At 59.6% G+C, this 24,553-nt stretch overlaps 1 protein-coding gene across 4 annotated transcripts in view; it reads right to left on the bottom strand.

The window, feature by feature from the left end:
* IGSF9 (immunoglobulin superfamily member 9) overlaps window positions 1-24,323 on the bottom strand; it is a 44,455-nt gene extending 20,132 nt beyond the window's left edge. For 2 of the 4 annotated variants that reach the window (XM_074980698.1, XM_074980695.1), the window contains exons 1-5: window positions 24,273-24,323; window positions 22,699-23,074; window positions 21,401-21,592; window positions 6,838-6,990; window positions 2,415-2,566 (exon numbers count right to left, since the gene is read on the bottom strand). In XM_074980698.1, coding sequence (XP_074836799.1) covers window positions 2,415-2,566; window positions 6,838-6,990; window positions 21,401-21,592; window positions 22,699-22,756 — 555 coding nt within the window. In that variant the 5' untranslated portion in view covers window positions 22,757-23,074; window positions 24,273-24,323. Of the gene's footprint in view, window positions 1-2,414; window positions 2,567-6,837; window positions 6,991-21,400; window positions 21,593-22,698; window positions 23,075-23,616; window positions 23,637-23,841; window positions 23,979-24,272 lie in introns of those variants that run through there. The other 2 variants (XM_074980696.1, XM_074980697.1) reach the window with 2 other exon arrangements.
* Between the last annotated feature and the right edge of the window lie 230 nt (window positions 24,324-24,553).

A 24,553-nucleotide genomic window follows, 5' to 3' on the forward strand; every position in this document is an offset into this window, starting at 1 on the left:
AGAGGGAGCCGGGCTAGTCTATATCCTATCAAAACAAAAAAAGCCGTCAAGTAGCACTTTAAAGACTATGGCTCTGGTCTGAAGAAGTGGGTCTGTCCCAGGAAAGCTCATCACCTAATCAATTATTTGGTTAGTCTTTAAAGTGCTACTTGATGGCTTTTTTGTACAAAGAGGCCTGTGCAGGGCTCTCATACAATCCCTCCCCGGGGAGGCAGGTGGGGAAGGAATTCCTCGCACACTGCAGAGTGGCCACTAGGGGTCAGAGCAGTCACAGTCAGAATCAGGAAGGCTCTGGCCGTGGGGAACAGCTCCCCCAGCCCTGCCCTGCTCAGGCACTCTCCAGGCTGGGGACAGGCTGACTGGCCCTGCTATAGTTCTGTGCTGAGCTGGGTAGCTCCCGGGCAGGCAGAGAGGGGCCCATGCCTCAGGGGCTCAGCTAGGCCCTTGGTGCACCTGTTTCCCTTCCCCACCTGCAGCCTTGCCCCCAGGCCTGGGAAAACTCTGCCGTCAGAGGCGTGATATGGGCAGCTGGTGTCCCAGCCGCACAAACGTTCAGGGCTTGGTGCTCAGCTCCAGCAATGTCTCCGAGTCTGAAAGCTGCTTCATGAGGCAGCAGACCCACAGCAGCTGATCCCTGGCCTCTCTACCTGGGCAGCAGGAGGGAGACGGGAAAGAGGGGGCGATATGGTTGGCAGCCCAGTAAGGGCAGCAAGAGGAGAGGATGGACCTTGCACCTGACCTGCTGCCTGAGAGGGCTTCTTGGGAGAGTGTCTTGAGCACGGCTGGCCGACCTACAAGGAGAGGCTGAGGGATTTGGGGTTATTTAGTTTGCAGAAGAGAAGACTGAGGGGCGATTCGATAGCAGCCTCCAACTGCCTGACGGGGGCTCTTAAGGAGGATGGACAGAGGCTGTTCTTGGTGGTGACGGATGGCAGAACAAGGAGCAACGGTCTGAAGTTACAGAACTGGAACTGGAGGTGTAGGTTGGATATTAGGAAAAACTATTTCCCCAGGAGATGGTGACGCACTGGAACGTGTTACCTAGAGAGGTGGTGGAATCTCCATCCCTGGAGGTGTTTAAGTCCCAGCTTGCCAAAGTCCTGGCTGGGAGGACTTAGTTGGGGTTGATCCTGCTTTGGGCAGGGGGTTGGACTCAACGACCTCCTGAGCTCCTTTGCCGCCCTAGGAGTCCATGATTCTTAGGGGAAATGGCACCCTGGGCAAATTTACATTTTGGTGCTCCTGGGGTTGTCATGCCCCACTCCCCCACTGGCCCTGTCCCACCTCGGCTCCCTAGGCACCCCACATCCCCCTCCACCAACCCCTGCGCCTCACTCTGTGCCCTCTGCTCCCCTTGCCCATAATGCCCACACCTGTGCCCCAACCGCTGCACTGTGCCCCTTCACTCCCACCCCTTGCACCTCTGGAACCCCCTCCTCTCCCCACGTGGGGAACCGGCCCCTTGGGGAAGCACAAAGCCCCTGGCATTGCTGCTCACTCCTACATGGGGCTGCTGCTCCGACACCCCACACAGCCCTGGGAGTAACAAGGCCAGGGAGGAGAACACAGCCGCTGCTGCCTCCCCACAGCCCAGGTGGGGGAGTGACCTGAGTGCCCTGGGGTTGTGTACTGGGGGAAGGGGGAGATGCTGCAAACAACCATCAGAGGCCTAGTACCTCCCTGCTCCACACCCCCAGGGCCTGAGTGGTCCTGAACGAGGGAATGTGCCAGCCCAGGGAGGTCAGGCCTCCCCTCTTGGCCATCACCAGCTCCCTGCCACCAGGCTGCCTGGGGTGCTCCTCTCCTGGTGGGGACCCTGCTGCTAGGCTACCAGAAGGCTCCCCACCACAGCCTGGCTCCCCGCTGCCACAGGGCTGCCAGGAGACATCCCTGGCCCTGGCTGGGCTCTTCCTTGGGGCTGCCAGCAGGGATCCCTGCCTTGGCAGGAATGCCCTGACAAGAGCTCCCCTGGCAGGAGTCCCTGGTCCAGCTGTGGCTCCCCACTGTCGCAGGGCTGCTGCCAGGGATCCCCGACCCCAGCCAGGCTCCCTACAGTAGGGCTCCCTGACCTTGGCTCCCTGCAGCAGGGCTGTCAGCAGAGCCTCCCGCCAGCCGGACTGGCTCCAAGCAGTGGGGATCTCTGGTCCAGGTGTTCTCTGGTCCAGCAGCATCCATGGTTGTGCCGGACCACAGACGTTGCTGGACGAGAGTGCGCGGGGCTTGCATTCATTCTGGGCCCCCACAAAAATGATGGGGGAATTGTCTCCCCTGCAGAAGGCCATCCTTCTGCCTGTGTGAGCCCTGCCCCTCCGTAATGCCTGCTGGGGGGAGGGAGCCCCCAGTTCCCAGCACTTGGGGAGAAGCAGGAGACAGCCTGGGAAAGTGCCAGGATCTCCGCCATCAGCCTCCCTTACCTGCACCTTGTCTCCGCTGTGGATGGCCAGGTCATTCCTCTTCCAGACAATGACTGGCTGGGGGTTGCCGATGGCTGAGCAGGTGAGACTCAGGGGTTCTCTGTCTCGCACCTCGACAAGGGCTGGCGGGGTCCCTAGGAAGGTGGGGGGAGCTGTGGAAAGGACAGGAAACAGAGCTCCAGAACTGTGCTGCTGGCCCCAGGGCAGGCCGGGATCCCCCATGCTACCCCCGCCCCCCGCTCTGGCTCTGCTGCAGCCCCAGGCACTCAGTCTTTGTCCTGATGTGAGCCAAGGGCTGAGCCAGGAGGGCTGGGTCGGTTCCTGGCTAAGGGAAGGGTACAGTCTAGGTCTCAGGGAGGGGAAGTAGGGGCGTGATGGGTGATCTGGAGTCTGGTCCTGTTGGTGGTTCTGGGCACACTCCTTTCTCTCCCTCCCCTCAGTAACCCCACCAGCCCCTGGGCAGTGCTGAGGGGGCAGGGTGTGGGCAAGGGAGGGCACAGCTGGGCTGAGAAGGGACTAGGGGCTTCCCTGGCAGCTGGAAGGGTCAGTGAATGGGAAAAATGGGCAGGGTTGTTTCAGGCTGGACAGTCTGTTGTGCGACCCAGAACCAGAAGGTTTGTTCCCTGACGCCTCACACGACAACAGAAATAAATGAATAAATAACAGCAAAGGGCCAGATCCCCAAAGGGCCAGCGGGGGAGCTGCCCTGGTAGCCTGTAGCAGCCTGAGGGACATGATGTGGGGGCTGCCCTCTAATCTTTTCCGTCCGAGGGAGGAATACATTTTATGTCCTCTGAGACACATGCGACTGTGCACCGCCAGCAGCAATAAGAACCGAGCTGTGGGCACCTTGCTAATCAGCCAGGCAGCATTTCAGTCGCCCTGGAGTGAAAGCACACAGCTTTGGAGAACTGAATGAGCCAGTCTCAGTCTTCGGGATTCTGCATTCCAGGGCTTTGCACTCTCATCTCACCCTACTGGGGAGCTGCCCCCTCTCTGCTGAGTGCCAGAACCAGGTGGCCCCTCCGGGAGCAGAGCAGCTGGTGCTGACACGCCCTGCCCTCTTCCCGCTGTGGGCCCGAGTTGCTGAAGGCTCCTCTGGCAGGAGGGCAGAACACGGACACATTGCGCTGTGGGGCAGGGTCTGCCTGTAGGGAGATGCCACCCTCCTTGGGACAGGACCTGGGTCCGCTGCACTCAACTGCAGAGGGCCTGGGCACTGTCCATACTGCACCCCAGGCACTCAGCTCTGCTGGTCGCCAGGGTCTGGGACGTCTGGGACCCTGGGGCAACAGCTGGTTTCAGTGGCGAAGGGGAGGGGAGGCAAAGTGGGGCTCGTTCCATCAGGCCTGTGCCGATGGCTGGGCACCTGCAGCCCGGGGCAGGACTGCTGGGCTGAGCTGGGAAAGAGGCATGAGGGCACCTCCTCTGCCTCCCCAGCTGGATGGGATGGAACAGGGCACAGGGCATGAAATACAGGTGGCTCCCAAAAGCAGAGGGGAGGGATCCGCCCTGGAATCCAGACTTCCCAGCCCCAGGGCTGACTGGTGCACTGAGACGAGGCTGGGCAGCCATAAACGGGCCCTTCCTGTGCCCCCAGCCAATGAGTGAACTGCCCAGGGTCCAAGGGTCAGGGCCCAGTGCCTGGGAGGTTCAAGAGTTAATGCTGTTTGCTCAGGAAGGTGGATCTGGCTCAGCCCTGGTCTGGTTGCAGGCTTCTGGGTAGGGCAGCGGAGGTCAGGGCCCTGGATGGGGCTGTCTGCTCCAGGAACAGCACCCACAAGTGTAGGCAGGGTGACCCCCTCCAGGCTAGGGGCCCACAGGGATACCCTCCCCCCTCATGTATGCAGAGCTTCTTGGGCTGCACAGAACTGGAACAGGATCCAGCAACCCAGCCACGGGCTCATGTGCCCAGATCCGGTGCAGAACGCTGACTCCGAGGGCTGTCATGGCCGTGCAGCCCGGCCAACAGCCCCAGGGCTAGCCTGGTGCGTGGGCACAGGAGATTTATGCCCACATGTCCCCTGGGGTGCCTCAGGCATGTGTGCAGGGTGCCCAGAGGCATCTCAGGGGGGGCTCAGTCTGGGACCCTGTCAGATCGTGTCGACCTTGGAGCCCTGGCCAGGAGCGTGGGTGGGAACATGTGGGCAGTGCAAAGCCGGGGTGGGCTCATTATCTGGCCAAGCACAGCAGAGCCTCTGGGCTGCTTCCTGCAGACACAGGATCTGGATCCCAGGAGGTAACTCGCCCCCCGTGGGGCAGGGTGCAGCCAGGCCCCTGCCCTCAGCTCCCCAGCTCTTGGTGCAGCAAGCTGCCGGCTGCTCTGCTCCTGCGAGGGGCAGGCTGGGGAGCAGTGGGGCTTTCGAGGGAGGTGGCTCCCAGGTTTCAGGGAGGCAAGAGGAGGGAGGGGCCATACCGGGGCCTGCCTCACACCGCCCCTAGGCCAGAGCACACAGGACTGTGCCGCTCCACTCCGCTGCATTCAGCTCATTCTTCACAGGGCTTGCTTCCTCAGCCCAGGGAGGGTTGGGCCTGGACATACAGGAGGGGGATGCAGGGAAAACTGGGGTGCACCTGCTGTGGGGAGGCCTTGGGCCCGCAGTGTACTGGGAGGAAGGAGGAGGGAAAATGGGCCCAGAGTGTATCCAGGAGAGCAGAGTCAGACCCGGAGTGGGGTAGGGGGACAGGGGACAGAAGTTTGGAAGGGGGGCAAGGCCCAGAGTGCAGCGGGGGGAGGGGGCTGGAAGGAGGTTCCAGCCCAGAATAAGCCCCGCAGGGGAAGCACAAGTGACGACAGGGAAGGCCAGAGGCGGGCGTCCTCCTGCCTGCCCAGCGGCTGGCTCTCTGCTCAGCTTCTCTGGAAGCAGCCTGGCACTTCCCTGCCCCCCCAGCGTGGGCCAACAGGGCCTCGGACCACGGGTCACGCAGCTGGTAAGGGATTTACCACAAGGGGAAGGGAGACCAAGGCCTGCACAGCGTGAGCCCCAGGGGCTCCCTGGAACAACTGCACTGGGCAGAGCCACCTCCTGCCAGGGCCCAGCCCAGCTCCTGCTATTTCCACATACCTGCTGGCCCCCATCACACCAGCCCCACTGCCCCTGCAGCACTCCAACCAGCCAATGGGGAGAGGTGAAGAGCCCAAAGCCCGGCTCCAGGCCAAACGCAGCCCAGCCGCACGCCCTGCGTCCCCAACCCCTGGCACGCCACAGCCCCTCCCGCACCCATCACCAGGTCACAGCAGCTGCTTCACCTCTGCCGAAGGACTTGGGAACCCCACAGTCCAGGCAAGACCTGGGATCCTGCACCGGCAATGCCCATCTTCCACCCCGACACATGGCATGGAGCCACCATGGCCCCAGCAGGCTGTGCCCACCACTGCCCCTGCCATAGGGCCGGCAGGGCCCCACAGCAGTGCCTCTAGGAAACTAGGCCCTATGTAGGGGAGGCAATGCCTCCTTCTGACAGAGGTGGGGAAGCTGGTGCCAGTGACGGTGCCTCAGAGTATTCTAATAGCTGCTGGTGCCAGGCAAACCTTGTGCCCAGAGGGAGAGGGTACACTGTGAGGGCTGGACACACCTGGCCTGGGGATCCAGACACAGCGAGGGCTGGATATGCCTGGCCCAGGGACCCAGACAAGGCAAGGGCCGGAAACACCTGGCCCAGGGGCTCCAGACACGGCGAGGGACAGATGCGCCTGGCCCAGGGACCCAGACAGGGCGAGGGCTGGATACTCCTGGCCCAGGGAACCAGAGAGCCCTGTAACGGCGTAGGGCTGGATATGCCTGGCCCAGGGACCCAGACACAGCGAGGGCTGGAAACACTTGGCCTGGGGACCCAGACAGGGCAAGGGCTGGACACACCTGGCCCAGGGAACCAGACAGCCCTGTAACGAGGTAGGGCTGGATGTGCCTGGCACAGGGACCCAGTGAGCCCTGTAACGGGGTAGGGCTGGATGTGCCTGGCACAGGGACCCAGTGAGCCCTGTAACGGGGTAGGGCTGGATGCACCTGGCACAGGGACCCAGTGAGCCCTGTAACGGGGTAGGGCTGGATGTGCCTGGCACAGGGACCCAGTGAGCCCTGTAACGGGGTAGGGCTGGATGTGCCTGGCACAGGGACCCAGTGAGCCCTGTAACGGGGTAGGGCTGGATGCACCTGGCACAGGGACCCAGTGAGCCCTGTAATGGGGTAGGGCTGGATGCGCCTGGCCCAGGGAACCAGAGAGCCCTGTAACGGGGTAGGGCTGGATGCACCTGGCACAGGGAACCAGAGAGGCCTGTAGCAGGGTGGGGCTGGATGTGCCTGGCACAGGGAACCAGAGAGGCCTGTAGCAGGGTGGGGCTGGATGTGCCTGGCATTGCCTCTCTCTCTCCCTGTGCCCTGCCTCCCCGCCGGAGCTCCCCAGCGCTTGGCCTGGCACATACCATTCACAGTGAGGTGGGTCCAGGTGCCATTCTGGAACTCGTCGTCGTTGCTGTGCCTGTCGAGGAAGAGGACGCGGCACTCGTACCAGCCCTGGTCCTCCGCGCGCAGGAGGTCGATCCGCAGCGAGGCGCCTTCCTGGATCCGCACGCGACCTGCCGGTGCAGAACCTGCCTGTCACGGCCATGGCCCGCCCAGCTGCCGGGGGCAGCGTCAGACGCCTGCAGAGGAAGCCTGGACCCGCCACGTGCTGCAGGGCACATGCTCAGCCTGTGCCAACCCCATCGGTGGGCTGGGGCAGTGCCAGCGCAGCACCTCACCCCCCTTGGCTCCGGATCCGTGAGCTCTATCCAGCCCCCACTCAGCACATCCGGGGCTCTCCCAGCACAGCCTCTTCCCCCAGCCTCCCCTGCCCAGCCACAGGGGCCAGATGGCTCCTGCCCCAGGCTGAGGCCCTGCAGCTCAGCCTCCTGGCCTGCGCCTGGCTCGGGGCTGCATGCTCATCCACACACTCAGCATTATGAGGGGCGAGCTGGCAGTGGAGGGCAGAGGCAGGAAGGAGGCTGGAGGAGAGGGTCTAAAGAGGGGCCCCAGGGTTACCCAGCTCCAAAATCCCTGCCCGGGACCTGCCCCTCCCCTGGTACCGGCCTCCTCTGCCAGCTGTGACATGAGAGACCCCGGCTGCAAGCCCCACAGGTTCTGTGCACTGCATGCCCCCTCCCCAGCAGCTGCTGCTTCTGCAGGGAGGCCCCTCCCTCATTAACTGCCAGTGCTTCCCCTTTCTAGCCTCTGCCTCACCCTCTCCCTTGGGGACCTCGTGAACCCTGTCCCCCTGCAAGCCTTAGGCCCCTGCCTCCCAGCAGCACTTCCCTGGCCCCTCTCCCTCTACCCCCACCTTCAAATGTCTGAACCATTCACCCCTTCCCCACATCCCTGCCTCGCTCTGGGGCCTCACGAACCCCCATGAGTCTCTGGGGCTTCTTCCACTGCATTAACTTTGGCCCCTTCCCAGCAGTCCCCACCCCTGCCTGGAGTCTGAGGTACAAACTCCCAGCTCAACCCCATCTCCACCCCCCACCCCCGCAGGGGCTGTGGGCCCCAAGCTTTGAGTCCCAGCCTCCCTGCCCCACCACATGTGCTAGGCTGGGTCTGGAGCGGGGCTTTGGCAGAAGCCTGCAAACCAGGCCCGCAGGAGGGCCAGTGTCTGGAGCTGCAGGGCCCCCAAGGTGGGCCGGTGCACAGCCTCTTTTACGAGCAGGATCAGAACCCTAAAGAGGCAGCAAATGCAACCCCCTAATCCCCAGGGCTATTATCAGAGCCATAATCGGCTCAGGAGCGCGACTGGCAATTGGCTCAGCCCAGGGCCCGCGGTGCACGGCATGTGCCCAGGCCCTGCTACACACTGCAGCCACGCTGCTATACGCCTTCCACAAACACACACTACTCCACTTCCCTGACACGCACAAGAGGGCACAAGTACCTCATTTCTCCAACACATATGGCTAAACAACCCTCCTGCTCACCACTGCTACACACAGCACACTCTGCACTGCTACGCACCAGCACACAACACACACACATTCCACGTTTGCCCATACAGACCCTGGTCCGTACGCACGCAGACGCAGGACCCGTCAGCAAAGTCATGGGCGTGACAAGACACGCGAGGGGTCGTTCAGTGTTAATACCATAGATGGTCTCTCCGGGCGAGAGAGACATCTGCTCAAGACTCGTACGTGTACGCCCACGCCTGCATAAGTATGCACACATGCTTCTGTGCAACCCATAAACACATACACATTGCCGCCTGCCCATCGGCGTGCACACCACCTCCCCGCCCGTGGTCACATCGCTGTGCGTACACATCAATCTCCCGACACACCTACCCCGCACACATCCAGCGTGTGAGCACACCCACTTTCTCTCAACATAAGTAACTGCCTGCTTCCCTCATTGCACACACACAATGGCCTGCCCACCTTGCCGTCTCTGAGGCTCGCCTCTTTCTATGATGGTGCTGACGTGGGCTGCACGAGTTACACACCCCACAGACCCATCAGGCTCCCAGCACTACAGGTCATCACACAGTCCCTCTCCCACATGGAGACGGGATCCGTATTAGGTCTCTGCAGGATGAGAGGAAGAGTCGGTAACATCGACACACAGCACTGTGAAGGACCAGCTCAGCACAGTCCCATTCCACAAGATTCCCTTGGCCTGAACAACCATCAGAGGCCTGGTCCATATCACAAAGTTTTGTGTGGGCAGCATGTCTGTTAGGAGTGTGAAGAAAAAATGAGCCCACACCTCTGACTGCACAGCTGTGCTGGCAGAAGTCCCTGGGATAAGTAAAGATCAGAGATCTGCTGAGCAATGTGAGTGAATTCCTGGCAGTGAGGACAGATGCTGTCACCTGAGGGTACTGAAGGAATTTGCAGAAGAACTCTTAGAGCCAATGGCAGTAATGTTCACAGGCTACTGGAGGACAGGAGAGATCCTGGAAGGCTGGAGAAGGGTTAACCTAGCTTTAAAAAGGAGGGTGGAAGCTGGGGAAGATCCAGTATAGATCAATCGGTGGGAACTCAATAACTGAGAAGCTACTAGAGCAGGAGTGGCCAACCAGTTAGGGATGAAGAGCCAAAATAGCTGTGGATAGAGTGCAAAGAGCCACGCACTGTCTATCTATCTATCTATCTAGATAAAAATAAATAAATAATATGTGGCTCAATACCCTCCCACTCCCCCAGAGCCAGGCACCCCCAGCCTCCCTGCTCTAACCCTAACCCTCCCCCTCTCCCAGAGCCAGGGCACCCCCTGCCCTCCCAACTTTCTGGAGCTGTCACCACCACACCCTTCTCCTGCCAAGTGCTGGGGTATGTGTCCAGAGCAGTGGGCAGCACTCCCAGTGCATGGCTCTGAGCAGGATCTGTATTTCACAGCTCAAAGAGCCGCATGCCGCTCAAGAGCCATGCTTTGGCCACCCCTGCACAAGAGCAATGGATAAAACATTTCCTCAGCAAATAGCTGGAGAATGAAGGGGTGATCACTTTCAGCCAGCTTGAGCTTATCAAGAACAAATCATGCCAAACCAGCTTGATTTCCTTCTTTGGCGGGGTAATTGGTTTGGTGGATCAGGGGCATGTGGTGGGAGGTAACCATTGGATTTTAGCGTGGCTTTTGGCACAATCCCCCGTGACATTCTCATAAGTAAGCTGGAGAATGCTGGCTCAGCAGAACTACCATTAAGTGCATAATTGGTTAAATGACCACACACAGAAAGTAACTATTAATGGAACAATGTCAGATTAGAAGAAAGTCTCAAGTGGGATTCCACAGGGATCTGTTCTGGGTTCAGTGTTCTTTAACATCTGTATTCATGACCTGTAGGTAGGAACAGTTACTACACTGCTACACTGATAAAATTTGCAGGTGACAGAAAGCAAGAAGTGGCTGCAAATGCTTCAGAAACAGAACTAAAATTCGAAGGGATCTCGACAAATTGGAATCCCGGCCTGCAGACAACAAAATGAAATTAATTAAAGACAAATGCAAAGTGCTGCACTTAGGGAGGAAAAACTAAACACACAAATTCAGAACAGAGGGTAGCTGGCTGAGCCGAAGCAGTGCTGAGAAGGTTCTGAGAATGCTGGTGGATCACAACCTCACCATGGGCCAGCAATGGGATTATGATGGTCTGTAGCCTTATGTTTACGTTTTCTTAACAAAACTATAATGGATTCGGTACACAGTATGCGTCGGGAGATGTCATCCAGAACCTCACAATTTAATGACCACTTTTGTCCTAGTGAAACGTGTGTAGCGACACTATGTAAAGTTATGTTTCTGCTGTGTAACACTACTGAGCCTTGTCCCAAGTTTAGAAAAGCAGGTACAAACCAGTTCCTCAAAGACAAACGAAAAACTGATGCCTCAGCCTGGGATCAACAAGATCAAATGGACTATCTCCTGGTTAAGTGGCTATTCTTCGGCAGGAAAAAAGGTATGAGCAAGAAGTCTACATTTTGGTGGAGAAAAAGCTGGAGTTTCCTGTTCCCACAGACCTCATGTCTCTTGAAACTCAGTTGGAGGTGACTTTCAGAGAAAGAGAGCTGTAAAAAAGGGGAACATACACCAGGAAATACTTCTCCTTCTCTCTGTTCATGGTGTAAACAACAGCTGCCTAACAAGGAACAGGAACAACAAGGAAATTAACACTGAACTGAACTGGGGGAGAGGCCCAGTAAGATAGTTAGAGCATGTGGTGAGCGAAACCTTCAGTATGAATTCATTTACCTTGTTACGTTAGCTATTAACTGTGTTTTATCTTTTATTTGCTTGTAACCATTGCTGACTTGTATGCTTCATTACTTATAATCACCTAAAATCTTTCTGTAATTAATAAACTTGTCTTATTGTTTTATCTAAAGCAGTGTGTAGCTGGAGTGAAGTGTCTGAGAAATTTCATTTGGGATACCAAGTTTTATGCATATAATTTTTTATTAATGAAATGATAAATTTTATATGAATTCGTATTGTCCAGGAGAGTGCTGGGCAGTACAAGACGCACATTCTGGGGGGAGAGGCTGGAATGGGAGTTTGCTGGTGTTCCCCTGCAGCGCACTTCGTGGGTGGCTGGCTGGCTATAGGACCCACACAGAGCAGCTGGGAGAGATTTGTGTTTTGGATGGCATGTGCAGGCACATCAGGGCTGTGTCTACACGTGCCCCAAACTTCGAAATGGCCATGCAAATGGCCATTTCGAAGTTTACTAATGAAGCGCTGACATGCATATTCAGCGCTTCATTAGCATGCGGGCGGCAGCGGCGCTTCGAAATTGACGAGCCTTGCCGCCGCGCGGCGCGGCCAGACGGGGCTCCTTTTCGAAAGGACGCCACCTTCTTCGAAGTCCCCTTATTCCCATGAGCTCACGGGAATAAGGGGACTTCGAAGTAGGTGGCGTGCTTTCGAAAAGGAGCCCCGTCTGGACGCGCCGCGCGGCGGCAAGGCTCGTCAATTTCGAAGCGCCGCTGCCGCCCGCATGCTAATGAAGCGCTGAATATGCATGTCAGCGCTTCATTAGTAAACTTCGAAATGGCCATTTGCATGGCCATTTCGAAGTTTGGGGCACGTGTAGACGTAGCCCAGGAGCGAAGCAATGCAAAAGGCAACCCAGGCTGGGGAACTGAGGGGACAAAATTGTTCAACAGTTTAGAATGAACCCTGGGGAACGAACGTCACGATGATGTTGCAAAAAAAAAAGCAAATTCAGTTTGGGATTGTGTTAAAAGATGCATAGCATGTAAGTCGTAGGAGGTGACAGTGCTGCTCTATTTAGCACCAGTTAGGCCTCAGCTGGCATCCTGGATCCAATTTCAGTCACTAATATATAGAAAGGATGTACAGAAATTGGAAATGATCCAGAGGCAAGCCACAAAGACGATCAAAGGGACGGACTATAGCCATGTGAGCCAAGGCTGAAGGAAAGGGTGTATTTGCTTGGGAAAAGAGGAGATTAATATTGTGGTCCTCAGATACTTGGAAGGCTGCCATGTAACAGATGGAGGAAAGTTGTTCTCCTTTGTCATCGAGAGTGGGACAAAGGCAATGGGTTCAAACTACAGCGGAGCAGATTTAGATTAAATCTCATGAAAAGCTTCCCGACAGTAAGAACAGGACAATGGAATGGACTGCCTAGGGAGGCTGAGAAAGCTCCTTCACGAAAGGTTTTCAAACGGAGGCTAGATAACCATCTGTCTTGGATGGTTTAGGCAGAACAAATCCTGCATCTTGGCAGGGGGTTCGACGCAATGACCTGTGTGGTTCCTTCTAACCCTAGGATTCTAAGCTCTACTGGCAAACCAAGCTACCACCCATGTCACAGAGACCCGCTCACGGGGTTTAGGTGTGGCAGGGTGTCCAGCTGGGTGGGTGCTCATTTCTCAGCAGTGTCCATTCCTGACCAGGTGGCATGTTGCTACATGCTCCCCCCACCCACCAGACATGTTTGCACTCTCACGTACATGAATACTCCTGTGCTCAATACCCCTCTGCCCCAAGCCCTACTCTCAATCCCCTCTCAGGCTGGGCGCACCCCAGAATTTCACTGGGATTCCCCATCCCTGCACCAGCCCTTAGTAGAGGTTGACAGTGAAGTGGCTTTGCTAACCTACGCTAAACTCCACAGTCCTCGAACTAGAAATTGGTAAAACTGAAATGTACCCAAGCTTACTCTCAACTACGCAACCGAACTTGCAGCACCCACGGTGAACGGCACCGGCTTAGACCAGCCGGTAGAGCAGACCAGAGCAGAGCATGCCCAGGAGGGCCAGTAACGCTGTCATGCCTAGAACTCCCCATGCTGTGGCTGACTGCCACAGGGGCTGCATTGCGGGAGCGGAAGCAAACAGCCAGTGCAGAGAAGCGGCCAGATCTGCATCCAGTTCTGGGCCTCCCCAGGACAGAAAGGATGTGGATGCACTGGAGCGGGTCCAGCAGAGGGCAAGGAAAATGATTAGGGTTCGGGAGCACATGACCTGTGGGATTTGCAGAAGAGAAGAGGCAGGGGCGATTTGTGAGCAGCCTTCAACTTCCTGAAGGGGGGCTCTAAAGAGGCTGGAGAGAGGCTGTTCTCAGTAGTGACGGATGGCAGAACAAGGAGCAAGGGTCTCAAGTTACAGAGGGGGAGGTGTAGGTTCGATATTAGGAAAAACTATTTCCCCAGGAGGGAGGTGCAGCACTGGAATGTGTTACCTAGAGAGGTGGTGGAATCTCCATCCCTGGAGGTGTTTAAGTCCTGCCTTGACAAAGCCCTGCCTGGGATGATTTAGCAGGGGTTGGTCCTGCTTTGAGCAGGGGGCTGGACTCGATGACCTCCTGAGCTCCCTTCCAGCCTTAGGATTCTAGGATTCTATCCCGGCCCTGTTGTAATGGTGCCCACTGCAGGTGCATCGCAGGCCCAGTGTCCCCTGTGCCAACCCCTTGCAGCTGTCTGGCAAAGAGGACACGGCTCCAGAAATTCTGCTCTGCAGCCTGGATCAAGCGGAGCAGCTGCTGGAACTGCTCTGATTTAGGCCCAGGGCTGCTGGGAATCCCAGAGTCCCCCACCCCACTCTGCCCCTTCTGTGCTTGCCTGCTGAGAGGCCCACAGCCTCCAGGCACAGGTGGGGGAGGGGAGGAGCAATGCTGGTGGGTATCACACTAGGGCAGGGCCAGGTGGGGGTGGCTTGTAGAGTCAGCAAGAGGGGGAGCTGCAGGAGAATCTCCTCCCCCATCCTGCTGCAGCAGCCGGTCTCCAAAACAAAGGCCCCATTGGCAGGACTAAGCCCTGCAAAAAGAATGCAGTGGGGACCACTTGCCATTCCCCTCCCCCAGCCCCACCCCCCCATAACCCCCATGCCCCACCCACTCCTTCCTCCTCATTCACAAGAGGATTGGCAACAAAACTAGATTGACCTTAACGACCCCAGCCTTGCACTGCTTAGCAACCGCAGTTCAAAAGGATGCAAGGGAGGCGCCGGGTCCCCCATTGGCTGCTCCTGTGTCTGGCGGGAGTGGCGGGTCAGGGTGGGGGAGAGGGCGAGGCAGGGTGGCTGGAAGGGGGGAGCTGTACTTAAGGACACGGGGAGATGGGAAAGGGGGAGGAAAAGGAGGGCAGGAGGAAGAACTGTTCACAAAATGTGCAGCAGCAGCACCGTTATCCCAGGTGGGGAATATGGCAGCTGCCCCCGCTGGGCCCCACACTCAGCTCTCTGCAGCGGGTTGGGAGTAGCTCCCCAGCCTGGCTCTACTCCGCCTTTGTCCATGGTGTGCAGGCACCCATTAAATCCATGCCCAAGGGGCTCCGAAGGCGCCCCAGTGCACCCCATGGAGCTATCCTGATGGAGGCCGGCAAGATCCACCAGCCCTACAAGCCCCAAGGAAGAGAAGCTCCATGTCCTGCTTTAGCCAGTACCGTGGGAGTGGGCTGCGCCCAGCTGCCAGGCAGAGACAGAGGACAAGAGGCTCAGACTTTAAGGCCTGGATTAGCAAGGCCTTTGTCTAGTGGCCTCTGGGTGGGGAAGTGACTCCTGGCCCCCAGGCCCCCAGCTGGGCTTCATAGGGAGCCCGACCAGCAGCCCATGGGAGCACTGAGAAAACAGCCTTCTGAGAGACAGCAGGAGTCACGGTTTGCCCCAGGTCTGGCAATGCACCTGCCTCACCAGCACCAGCTGTACACTGGACAAATGCCTTTCCTGGTTCCCGGGCATCAACTCGGCCGGCACAGGCTGCGCCACCTGGCTGCCTCTGCTTCTGCCAGAGAGGTCAGAGCTGTGACCCCCCACTCCCAAGCTCTGCTGCCCCTCCCTGAGCGATCCCATGGCAGGTGACCCTAGTGTGCAAGGCAGCCAACCCAAGGAACAATTTGAACCGGAGAGGGATGCCAGGGCAGCTCAGGGTGACCAAGAGGGGGCAGGAAGACACTTGGGCGCACTCCGAAGCCAAGCAGGGACACTCCCAACTCAGCAGGGTTGGAAGTCCCTGGTGCTCAGCAACGTCAGACTGGCCTTGGTAGAGCAACAACCCATGTGTCTGCCTGATAGGAGCCTTGGCCCATGCCTCTGTCTCCACTGCCCCCAGCTGGAGGGTGGGGGGGGACTCTGGGGTGTTCGTGCCAAAGGCCAGCAACCAACTGCTTCAGAGAGCAAGATAGGTACTGGTGGGTTTGGGTGGGAGCCCTGGGGGCAAGAATGGGGACAGTGGGGATTGGGCGAGGGCTCTAGGGGACAAGGCCAGGATGAGGGTTGGGGGCTGGGGTTGGGTGAGGACTCTAGGCGACAACGCTGGGTAGGTGGGTGATTCCTCTGGGGGCTGACAGCCCCAGCAAAGGCCAGGGGACAGCTGAAGGCTCGGGGGAGCGGGCAGCTGATGCCACAGTGGTATGGTGTGAGCATGGCACATACAGAGTTAGGTGTCAGGCAGCAGAGGGCAAGGGGTGGGTATGTGGGAGGTTGCGGGACGGAAGCAGCATGGTTTGGGGCGAGGGGTTGTGGCACACAGGGTGTATCAGAGCAGGAGGCTGGCAGGGCCAGAGGCTGTGACAGGTGTGTGTCAGGGACGGGGGGATTTTGGGGCGAGGGGAGTGATACGCAAGTGGGTGTCAGGATGGGGGTGTGGCACGTGGGTTGTGTCAGGGCAGGGGAGTGATATGGGAGTGGGCGCTGAGGTTGTGGCACGAGCTGCGTGAGAGACGGGGGCTGTCGGGGCGAGGTGGGTGGCAGGGGAGTGGGGGTCAAAGCGGAGGTTGGTGGCGGGGGGTGTATCAGCGACAGAGGCTCTCGGAGAGGGGCTGTGCCACATGGGATGTCGGGGCAGGGGGCTGTCAGGATTTAGGTTGTGGCACGTGGGGAGGGATTCCGGGGTAGCTCAGGGTCCCCAGCACGGCTCTGCTCTGGGCCCAGCACCTCCCTTTCCCCCTTCACCCTCAACCCCGGTGTTGGGGGTGGGGCCCGCCCCGTAAGGGGGATGTACAGGAGACTCTTCCAGACCCCTCCCAGCTGCTCCTGCCACCAGCCAGAGCTCTCTGCAAAGTGCCCTGTGGGAACTGCAGGAACCAAGCTGAAATCCCAACCTGACAGCCCTGGTTAAAACATGGGTGCCTCTGCCAGGCAGCCCCTCCCCCCCCGACTCCTAACTCACCCCCCGGCCTCCAGGGATGATTGAAAATAAGCAGCCAGTTGCCATGGGGACAAGAGAGTCATTGAGTTGCCCCCCCCCCCCCCGCCCTCATCCCCAGCAGAGCTATGCCTTGGATCCAGCCCCTCTCCCCACAGCACAGCTCTGCTCTGGACCAAAGACTCTCCCAGGCCCCCTGTCTCCTGGACAAAGTGTCCCTGGCAGCCCCCACCCCACCACCCTGCAGCCAGTGAGCCTCCCAGCTGCACCCCCCTCTGCCCTCTGGGCAGGGTCTATCCGGCCAGCCAGGCCTTCCACAGGCCAGCCCCAGGCTCTCTCCGTGCACCCCATGAGCCAAGCCAGGCTCTTCTCTTTCCTCCCTCAGCACCAGGAGAGGGTCCGCAAACCCCTCGCTGCCCTCCCTTTGCCGAGGTGGTCCCCAGTTGCGCGGTTGCTGCCCCCGCAGGAGCGGACCCTGCAGCATGCAGGGGCTGCTGGGAATTGCAGCATTCGGCAGCGCTGGCCGGGGTAGGGGGGAGATACTCCATTATGGCAGTCACTGTTGGGAGCAGAGAGACGTGATACACCATCCCCCCCACGTGCTCTCTGCAGCTTCCATGCCTGGCACTGCACTTGCCTCAGGGCTGATGCACATATAATTACAGAAGTGCAGCCACCTGGGAGGTGGGGGAGACACCAGTCAACACAGCAAACACTGCCAAGAGGAATTTTCTGGGATCTTGAACTGCCTGCAAAGAGCAGACAGAACCCAAGATTTGTAAAGCCTCCTTCAAAAGACCTAATGGCCCAGGACAGAGCCCTGGGAGAATGCGGCATTGACCATCTAGCTTTGTATTACGGCTGCAGGGAGCTGGGCCAAGCCACACTCTTAGCAAGCTGGGAGCCTTGGCTCAGCCGCAGCACACTGGGGGACTCCTCAGCACTGACCCCAGCCCTGGAAACTCACACACCAGGAATAGCAGCCACAGCTGCAGGGAGCCAGGAGCCAGCTCAGAGTGACAGACGGAGAGAGGGGCAGTTCTCTAACCAGGGAACCAACAGGACTGGGCCTCTGGAGCCCAGAGCCCTGCCAGGCAGAAATGCCAGAAACCAGGCCTCACAGCACACTTGGAGCCAGCGTCCCAGGAAAGATGGGGGGTGAGGGAAGCAGGAATCGTTGGTCTCTGTGGAGCTAGGCCAGAGTGCAGGGGACAAGCCAGTGCGAGAGCATCTCCTGGTCATGAGTGAGCACCAGGAGGCAAAGACACCTGGGCACCTGCCTACCCAGAGGGCTGATGGTCACTGTCCTTAGTGATCCAGCTTCACCGTGTGTGGGCCCTGGGCCGGGGAGGTGGGCCCTGGCCCAGGAGGAATGCCTCCGCTGCTGTAAACCAGGTGCCCTGCTGGGGAAGCAGAACCGCAGACAACCTGGGCATAGGCTCCCCTCCCATGGCCAGCCATGAAGAACCAGCATGTTGAATGGCAGTGTGACCAGGGACTCTGTAGAAAAGAAAGCCCTTTCCGCCCCCACCCTCCCTGATCCTTAGAGGGCAGCCCCATAGTCCCAACCAAGGATGCAGCAGTGCATGCTGGGAGCAAGCCCCTGGCTAATAATGTACACTCAAAGCAGTATCTCGCTATTCAGCAGATCATTCTCTTTGTAGATGCTCCCTCATTAGCCCTGCAGAATCAGCACAGCCACCGAGAGACGCTGGCTTCCAGCCTGGCCCGGGCTTCACCCTGGTTGTGGTGAAGTTAGGCAGACAGGTGGAGTTAGCTCCCTTCTGAAGGCAGAGCTTTTCTGGTGGTGATCTGTGCGTGTGCAGAGGAGCCTTGCGGGACTCTGGCGAAGACGCCTGGGGAGAGCACTCCGTCCTTGTCAGCTCAGCAGAAGAGCTGGGCCCCGCTTTTCAGATAACTATTTCTACCCACTCCCCCGCCTCCACTGGGGTGTCTCTCCCACAATTACAGCTGGCTGACAAGCAGTGATCATTTTTCACCTAAATCCTCCCCAGCTCGACCCACGCTGAAAGCCACAGGCTTCTCAGGGCTGCACTTGGGTGTCCAAGACACCAGCCTGGGCGTAGGAGGGATTTAAGTGTTTTTTTAAACGCACAGGCCAGTGACTTTTTTGCAGCCAGCCCTGTTCATGCTGGAGGGAAACTCCTGCTACTGCTCATCGGTGCAGTCCAAGCTGGGCAAAGTTTGGGTGCCCCGGCTCTGTCCCACCCCACGCCGGGGCTGCTGGAGCAGCCTTAGAAGCAGCCTGGGGGAGTTGCTGTAACAACTCTTTGTTGGGATGTATTTTGTGTTCATGCCTCCTACCTAGCCCTCCTGCACTGCCCCAGTCAAAGCTCGCCATGTTCCCTGCAACAGGATCCTCTCCCTTTGAGAAAGAGAAGATCCTATTGCTGATGCTTCTGCGTTTGCAAAGAGCCCGGAAATCTGCTGCTGTTCTGCTTTAAACACCCTCTGAGCAGGAGAACATCCCCCTCCCACGCCACTGCCCACTCCCCAGCAGCTTCCCTCCAAATCCCACACTGCCCAGTGCTGCCAATTAGCAGCTTTGCCGAAATCCCCTCCCCAGCCGCAACCTTCAAGTGACCCACCAGGCAGGGCTGAGTAGGCAGTGCACACAGGAGGGTTCAGACCGCTCTGCAGGGCCCCAGGCACAAAAGCGAAGGGACAGGCGGGCCCAGCCCCGGCGCGTGCGTGAGTGTGAGGGGGTTCGGCCACATCTCCCAAAGAGACTTGAGTTCCGTTTGTCCCCAGATACCGAGCAACTCTCTGAGCTGCTGTTAGCTGGGGCCTGAACAGGTAGGAAAATGCCCAGTTCCACCGTGTTCTAGGACTTAGTTCGCTCCCATAGGGGGACCTGTCTGGTACTCACGGCAATGAGGGTGGGGTGGAGAGCAAGGAAGAGTGGACGTGTCAGGCAGGCACAGCTGATGGGCAGCACTCGACAGAGCAGACAACGGATGGGGCAGTGAGCTGAGGGGGATGGTTGTGACAGGAGTGGGGACAAGGGGCTTGTGGAAAGAAAAGCTGAGGACAGGGGGTAACACAGGGGCTGAGGGCTGTGACGTGGGGGCAGTGTGGATGCACGAGGGGGCTGTGACACAGGGCACTGCAGATGAGGAGCTCAGGGCTGTAACAGGAGCCAGGGCTATGAAGAGACATGCAGGGGGAGTGTGTGCGTTGAGGGGAGTAACACTGGGGCTGGGGGCTGTGACGCAGGGCATAGGCCGTGACCGTCTCACAAGAGCCCATGCTCAGCGCTGCGCTCAGGGCTCTGGAGCCCTGCTCCCTGTGGCTCTTCCCACGGGATCCCAGCAGGCCGCAGGCGGCCCAGGTGGCGGTTGGCTCCCAGGCATCGACTTCCCTCAGCAGCAGCAGGCTCCGGTTGGGATTATGGGATTAGCATGGAACAAAGATCTCAGGAGCAGCACCAATCTGACCTCTGCCCCTGGCAAGAAAGAGCCTTTGTGTGGCCCAGGCCCGGGTGCCAGCTTCACCACACAGCACAAAGGGGCCAGCGGCTGGTTCAGGCCTCGACCTTCATCTGCTGCCTGTTCCGCTCCCGGCAGCCGCAGCCCTGTGATGCACCCCCCAGCCCCTCCCCAAGTTCTGTGCTGCAGAGAGTCCAGCTCCCCCGCACCGCCTGCTGTGCAGTCCTGAGCGGAGCCTGAGAACACGGGTCCTTGGCAGCCCTGGCCGGGGAAGGGCAGGGCAAGATATTTCCTCCTGTTTCTCCCTTGCTGGGGAAGGGACTAACCCATGGGCTGGGCCTTCGCCAAGCCAGATTGGTCAGCAAGACACACACCTGCAGCAATGAGTGTGCCTCAGTGCAAGGCAGAAACAAAGACGTATCACGGAGCCACTCCCGCTCCAGTGCAGACACGGACACAGACTCAGAGCCAGCCCAGCGCACCTGTCTCACATTGCTCCAGACAGGCCTGTTCCTGGGCTGCAGGGAGGGGAGTCCTCCCTGCAAGGGGAAGCTACCAGCATATCCATCAGGGGAACCTCACATCAAGGGAGTTTCCTGCCTCAGTGGGTGCACTGCCCCACCTGCTCCCTGCCACGCCCACAGCTGAGCTGCGTGTGGCAGAGAACAGATGCACCTGCCCCCTCATTTTGCATCAGCACTGAGTCTTAGGCATAAGAGGGCCAAGGAGGGAACCCGGCCTGGTACCATGCAGCTCCTCACAGCCCTCCTGGGGAGCTGCCAGCTCCCCCCTCCCCAACTCCTCCACATGCCCATCCCGACCAGCCAAGAGACCCAGACCAGTCAGTCCAAGCCGCAGGGAAGGACCCTTTCGCCTCCCTGCCTTGCCCCATGGCCGCCCCTTCCCCGGGCCAGGCCTTGGGCAGGATGGGAGCCCTCAGATGCAGTGCTGCACAGCCCATGGGGCGTGACTAATGCAGCCTGACAGCAGCAGCCCTGGGCTGGGGCCTAGCTGGGGGTGCAGGGAGGAGCAAGAGGTGGACAGAGCACTGGTGCATTGTACACACAGGAAGAGCCACAGGCAACCCAGCCCAGAGCAGCCAGACTGGTCACCAGATACCACAGTCACGGGAAGCAACAATTGGGGCTTGTGCCAGGAAGCTCCTCTGGGCCCCAAGGCGGGACGGGCTCAGCTCAGGAAAGGCAAACGCCAGCACCCAGACCTCACCTCAGTCACCGGAGCACATGCCACAAAACCAGCCCCAGGCAGGCTGGCACGGCCTCAGCTGCATTCCACCCCACCAGACGTCTACTGCAACATACATCTGCGTCCCCTCCGGTACTCCCAGCCCCTTCGGAGTCCTCCTACCCTGATACACACCAGCATCCCCTTGCTATGTCCCACCACCTTGGGCTCTCCCAGCCAGCTCCCCGCTTTCCGGCTGCCCCAGTGAGCACAGACTCACCCACGTACTCCGGATCCACGCGTGGGGAATAGCGCCCAAACTTGATGAAGATGGGGAGCAGGAAGCCGAAGCGCACCCACTCGATCACGTAGAGAGGGGGACGCGCCGCATCTGCGTTCAGAAGGTCACAGCCGAGGATGACGCTTTCTCCCACGCGCCCAACCACAGCCTGAGACTCTGCCTGGCCGTTACCTGCAGGGTCAGAGCAAGAGATGGCTCACGTTCATGGGGAAGATGAGCCCTGAGCTGTAGCCCACAGCCACCTGCAGAGCCCCTGCCATACCCTGGGGCTCAGCCAGAGTCATAGTGGGCCCCTCATTAGCCAGCCAAGCCCTGGGTTGGGGTGCTCCCTCGGGTGTCCAGGTTAGGTGAGGAGAGCCCATGTGCTCTGTGCTCTCAGAGCAGAACCCAAAACCCTGCAAGGGGAGGGCTCCTGCAGCCACATCTTGGTGGCTCCTGAAGAGCAGCTCACACTGCTCTGCTGAGGAGGGAGTCCCATGGATCGCAGATCACCAAAAGGCAGAGAAGGGGAGACATAAGGCCATGTCCTGCCCTGCTTTACCTGGGGCCCTGGCTTTGCTGTGTGCGCAACACCGACAGAGCACATTCCAGCCCTACATCCCAGCGGCCTGCACACAGAAGGGCACCGTCTTTCCCCATCTTTAGAGCTCTGCATAGATACAAAATCTGTATCCACACTGGATCCACAAACGTGGTCCACAGATACCTGCATCACTGCAGAACGCTGGGCTGAGGGGAAAGGAACGGAGGGCGTGTGATGCGGGGGGTGGTGGTGGGGGGGAGATGTACTGCACTTCTACCCCAGGCCCCCTGTGGTAAGGAATAAGGCCCTCAAATTACCCTGCCGGCTGCCTCCTGGCACTCCAGGGCAAGGGAGACACCAGGGCCCTCAGGGATCCAGCTGCTACTGCCAGCCGGATTGAGCATCCCCAGCAGAGTTCCATTAATTTAACCTGCTGCTGGGCAGGGCACCACCACCCCAAGGGGTGAATGTCTGGGATTCTCCCCTCTCCCTCCTCTTCGGCAGCATCGCCGTCTCTGCAATCCAGGCACGTGGTCCCGTGGTGGAGCATTATCCTTCTGTGTTGCTCTAACCATGCACTCAGCAGTTCCTGCACCCTCCCTGCTGCATACCCTGAGCTCTGGGGCCCGACCAACATCCATTTAAACCCACAGAAAGGTTCCGCTGGGCTCAGCGGCTCTGGGTCAGGCCCCTGGTGCACAGACTCGTGGATCTGCATGCACAACACAGCATGGATGGGCCTTCGTGCACTTACCTTCAGCAAAGTTCTTGGCGAACAGGCTGAGGTAGGCAATCCATAAACACCAACTCATAGCACAGTTCCCTGGGTGGCTGTATTGTACCACCAAGTCCTCCTGCTGGCCGAGCTCCCAACCAGAGACCAGGCGGAGGAGGGAGCAGCAGCTGACTGCTTGATGGGGCGGAAGGATCTGGTGTCGGTTCCCACAGTGGGGCCCGTCAGGGCCAGGGCCCTCCTTGCCACTGTTCCCTAGGTTCTGCACTCTAGCAGCCTGATGGGAAAGTGCCACTCCTTAAAGTAAGAGGAGCAAAAGTCCAGGCAAGCTCCAGCTTGGGGCAGCTCCCAGCTGCACCTTGATCACCTCCTGGCTAGCAGGGACTGGGAGCAACGCCTAGGAAACAAACCAGCATAAAGCCTACTGTGAGCAGCCAGTCACCAGCAGGCAGACCTGAGGGGCTAGGTGTGCAAACATGTCCCTTCCCCAGCTAGAGACAGCGCAGCGGAGTACTCCGCAAAGACCTATGCCCCATTTGCACCTCTTTCTTCTCCCTACTCTGCCATAGGAAGCCCCCAGCCAGCATCTGTGGCGGGGAAGTAGGAGGCTGACTAGGGGGCCTTCACTCCACACCCAGAGATCCTCCCCTGCAGCGGCTGGGGGCTCTCCCCTTCCCAACACACACCAGCTCTCCCCTCCAGCTCCTTCTTTCACCCTTCCTTTCGCTTCTCTTTTCGTGGCTTCTCTCCCACCCAGGTTCCCCGGCGCTGAAACCCTTCTGGGTACAAGAGCTCCCCAGTCAACCCCCTGGGGTACATTACCTAACCCCAGCCCAGCCCAGGGATCCCCTGGACAGGGGATGAGGGCCCCGCCAGGAGTCCCTGCATTCTGCTGTGCTCTGTCTCTTGCCAGAAGAGGACTGGGGTAATGACAAGCACCTGCCCGCAGGAAGCCTCCCCGCTCGGTGTCCTGGTGCAGGGGACCTGCCTCTGCCTCCTCCTGCCCTGGTGCTGGGATGTGGCTCGGCAGATCCCGACAGGGGAAGCTCTCGCTGTGCTTCCCCACCCGGCCGTTCCCTGCCAGCCCCACGCCTGGCCCGGGGTGCTGCTGGCCAGGCCTCCCGGGCCCTGGCTACGGGGGGCAGCCCCGAGCCGAGGTCCTACCTGGCCGCGGCCTTTGTTCTCGGTGCGGATCCGATTGCCGCGCAGGGCCCGAGGGGAGATTCCCCTCCCTGCTCTCATGCGCAAAACAACCCAACTAACTTTCCGGCGGGGATGGGACGCGCCCGCAGCCAACGGCGCAGCCCCGCCGCCCCCCGACCGATGCAAAACATTCAAAAACAAACACGGTGGCGTCGCGGGGGGGCGGCCGGCCGGCCCCCATTGGCCCGGGCTCGCCCCCCAGCGCAGCCCTCTCCCCGTGCGCTCCCTCCCGCCGGCTCCCAGCGCCTCCCCCGGGCTGGCCCGACTGGCTCCCTCCAAGTGCTGGAGACCAGCCCAGCTCGGAACCCTGGCGCGCCGGGACCTCCCTCCGCTTTCCGAGCCCGCAGCAGGACCCAGGAGTTCGCCCCCCGCCCCCGCTCCCCAGCGGATACCTGCGGGCGCGCTCGCCATGGCACGGCTCAGGGGCTCCTCCCCGGGCGCCGCGGGGCCCCGCACCCCGAGCGCTAGCGCAGCCCCCGCGCCATGGCCCGCCGGCGAGTCACCCCCCGCCCCCTCCCCGCGGCTGTGCCCGCACCGGCAGGGCCTCCCCGGGGCCGCCGCCGCGCGAGCTCCCGGAGCCCGGGGGCGCGTGGTGAGGCCGGCGCGCAGGAGGGAGCCAGGGCCCGATCCGGGCCCGATCCCGCGGGCCCGCTTGGAACCAGCAGCACAATAG

Source organism: Carettochelys insculpta, chromosome 30 (assembly GCF_033958435.1).
Source record: "Carettochelys insculpta isolate YL-2023 chromosome 30, ASM3395843v1, whole genome shotgun sequence".
NCBI classification, from domain to species: domain Eukaryota; kingdom Metazoa; phylum Chordata; order Testudines; family Carettochelyidae; genus Carettochelys; species Carettochelys insculpta.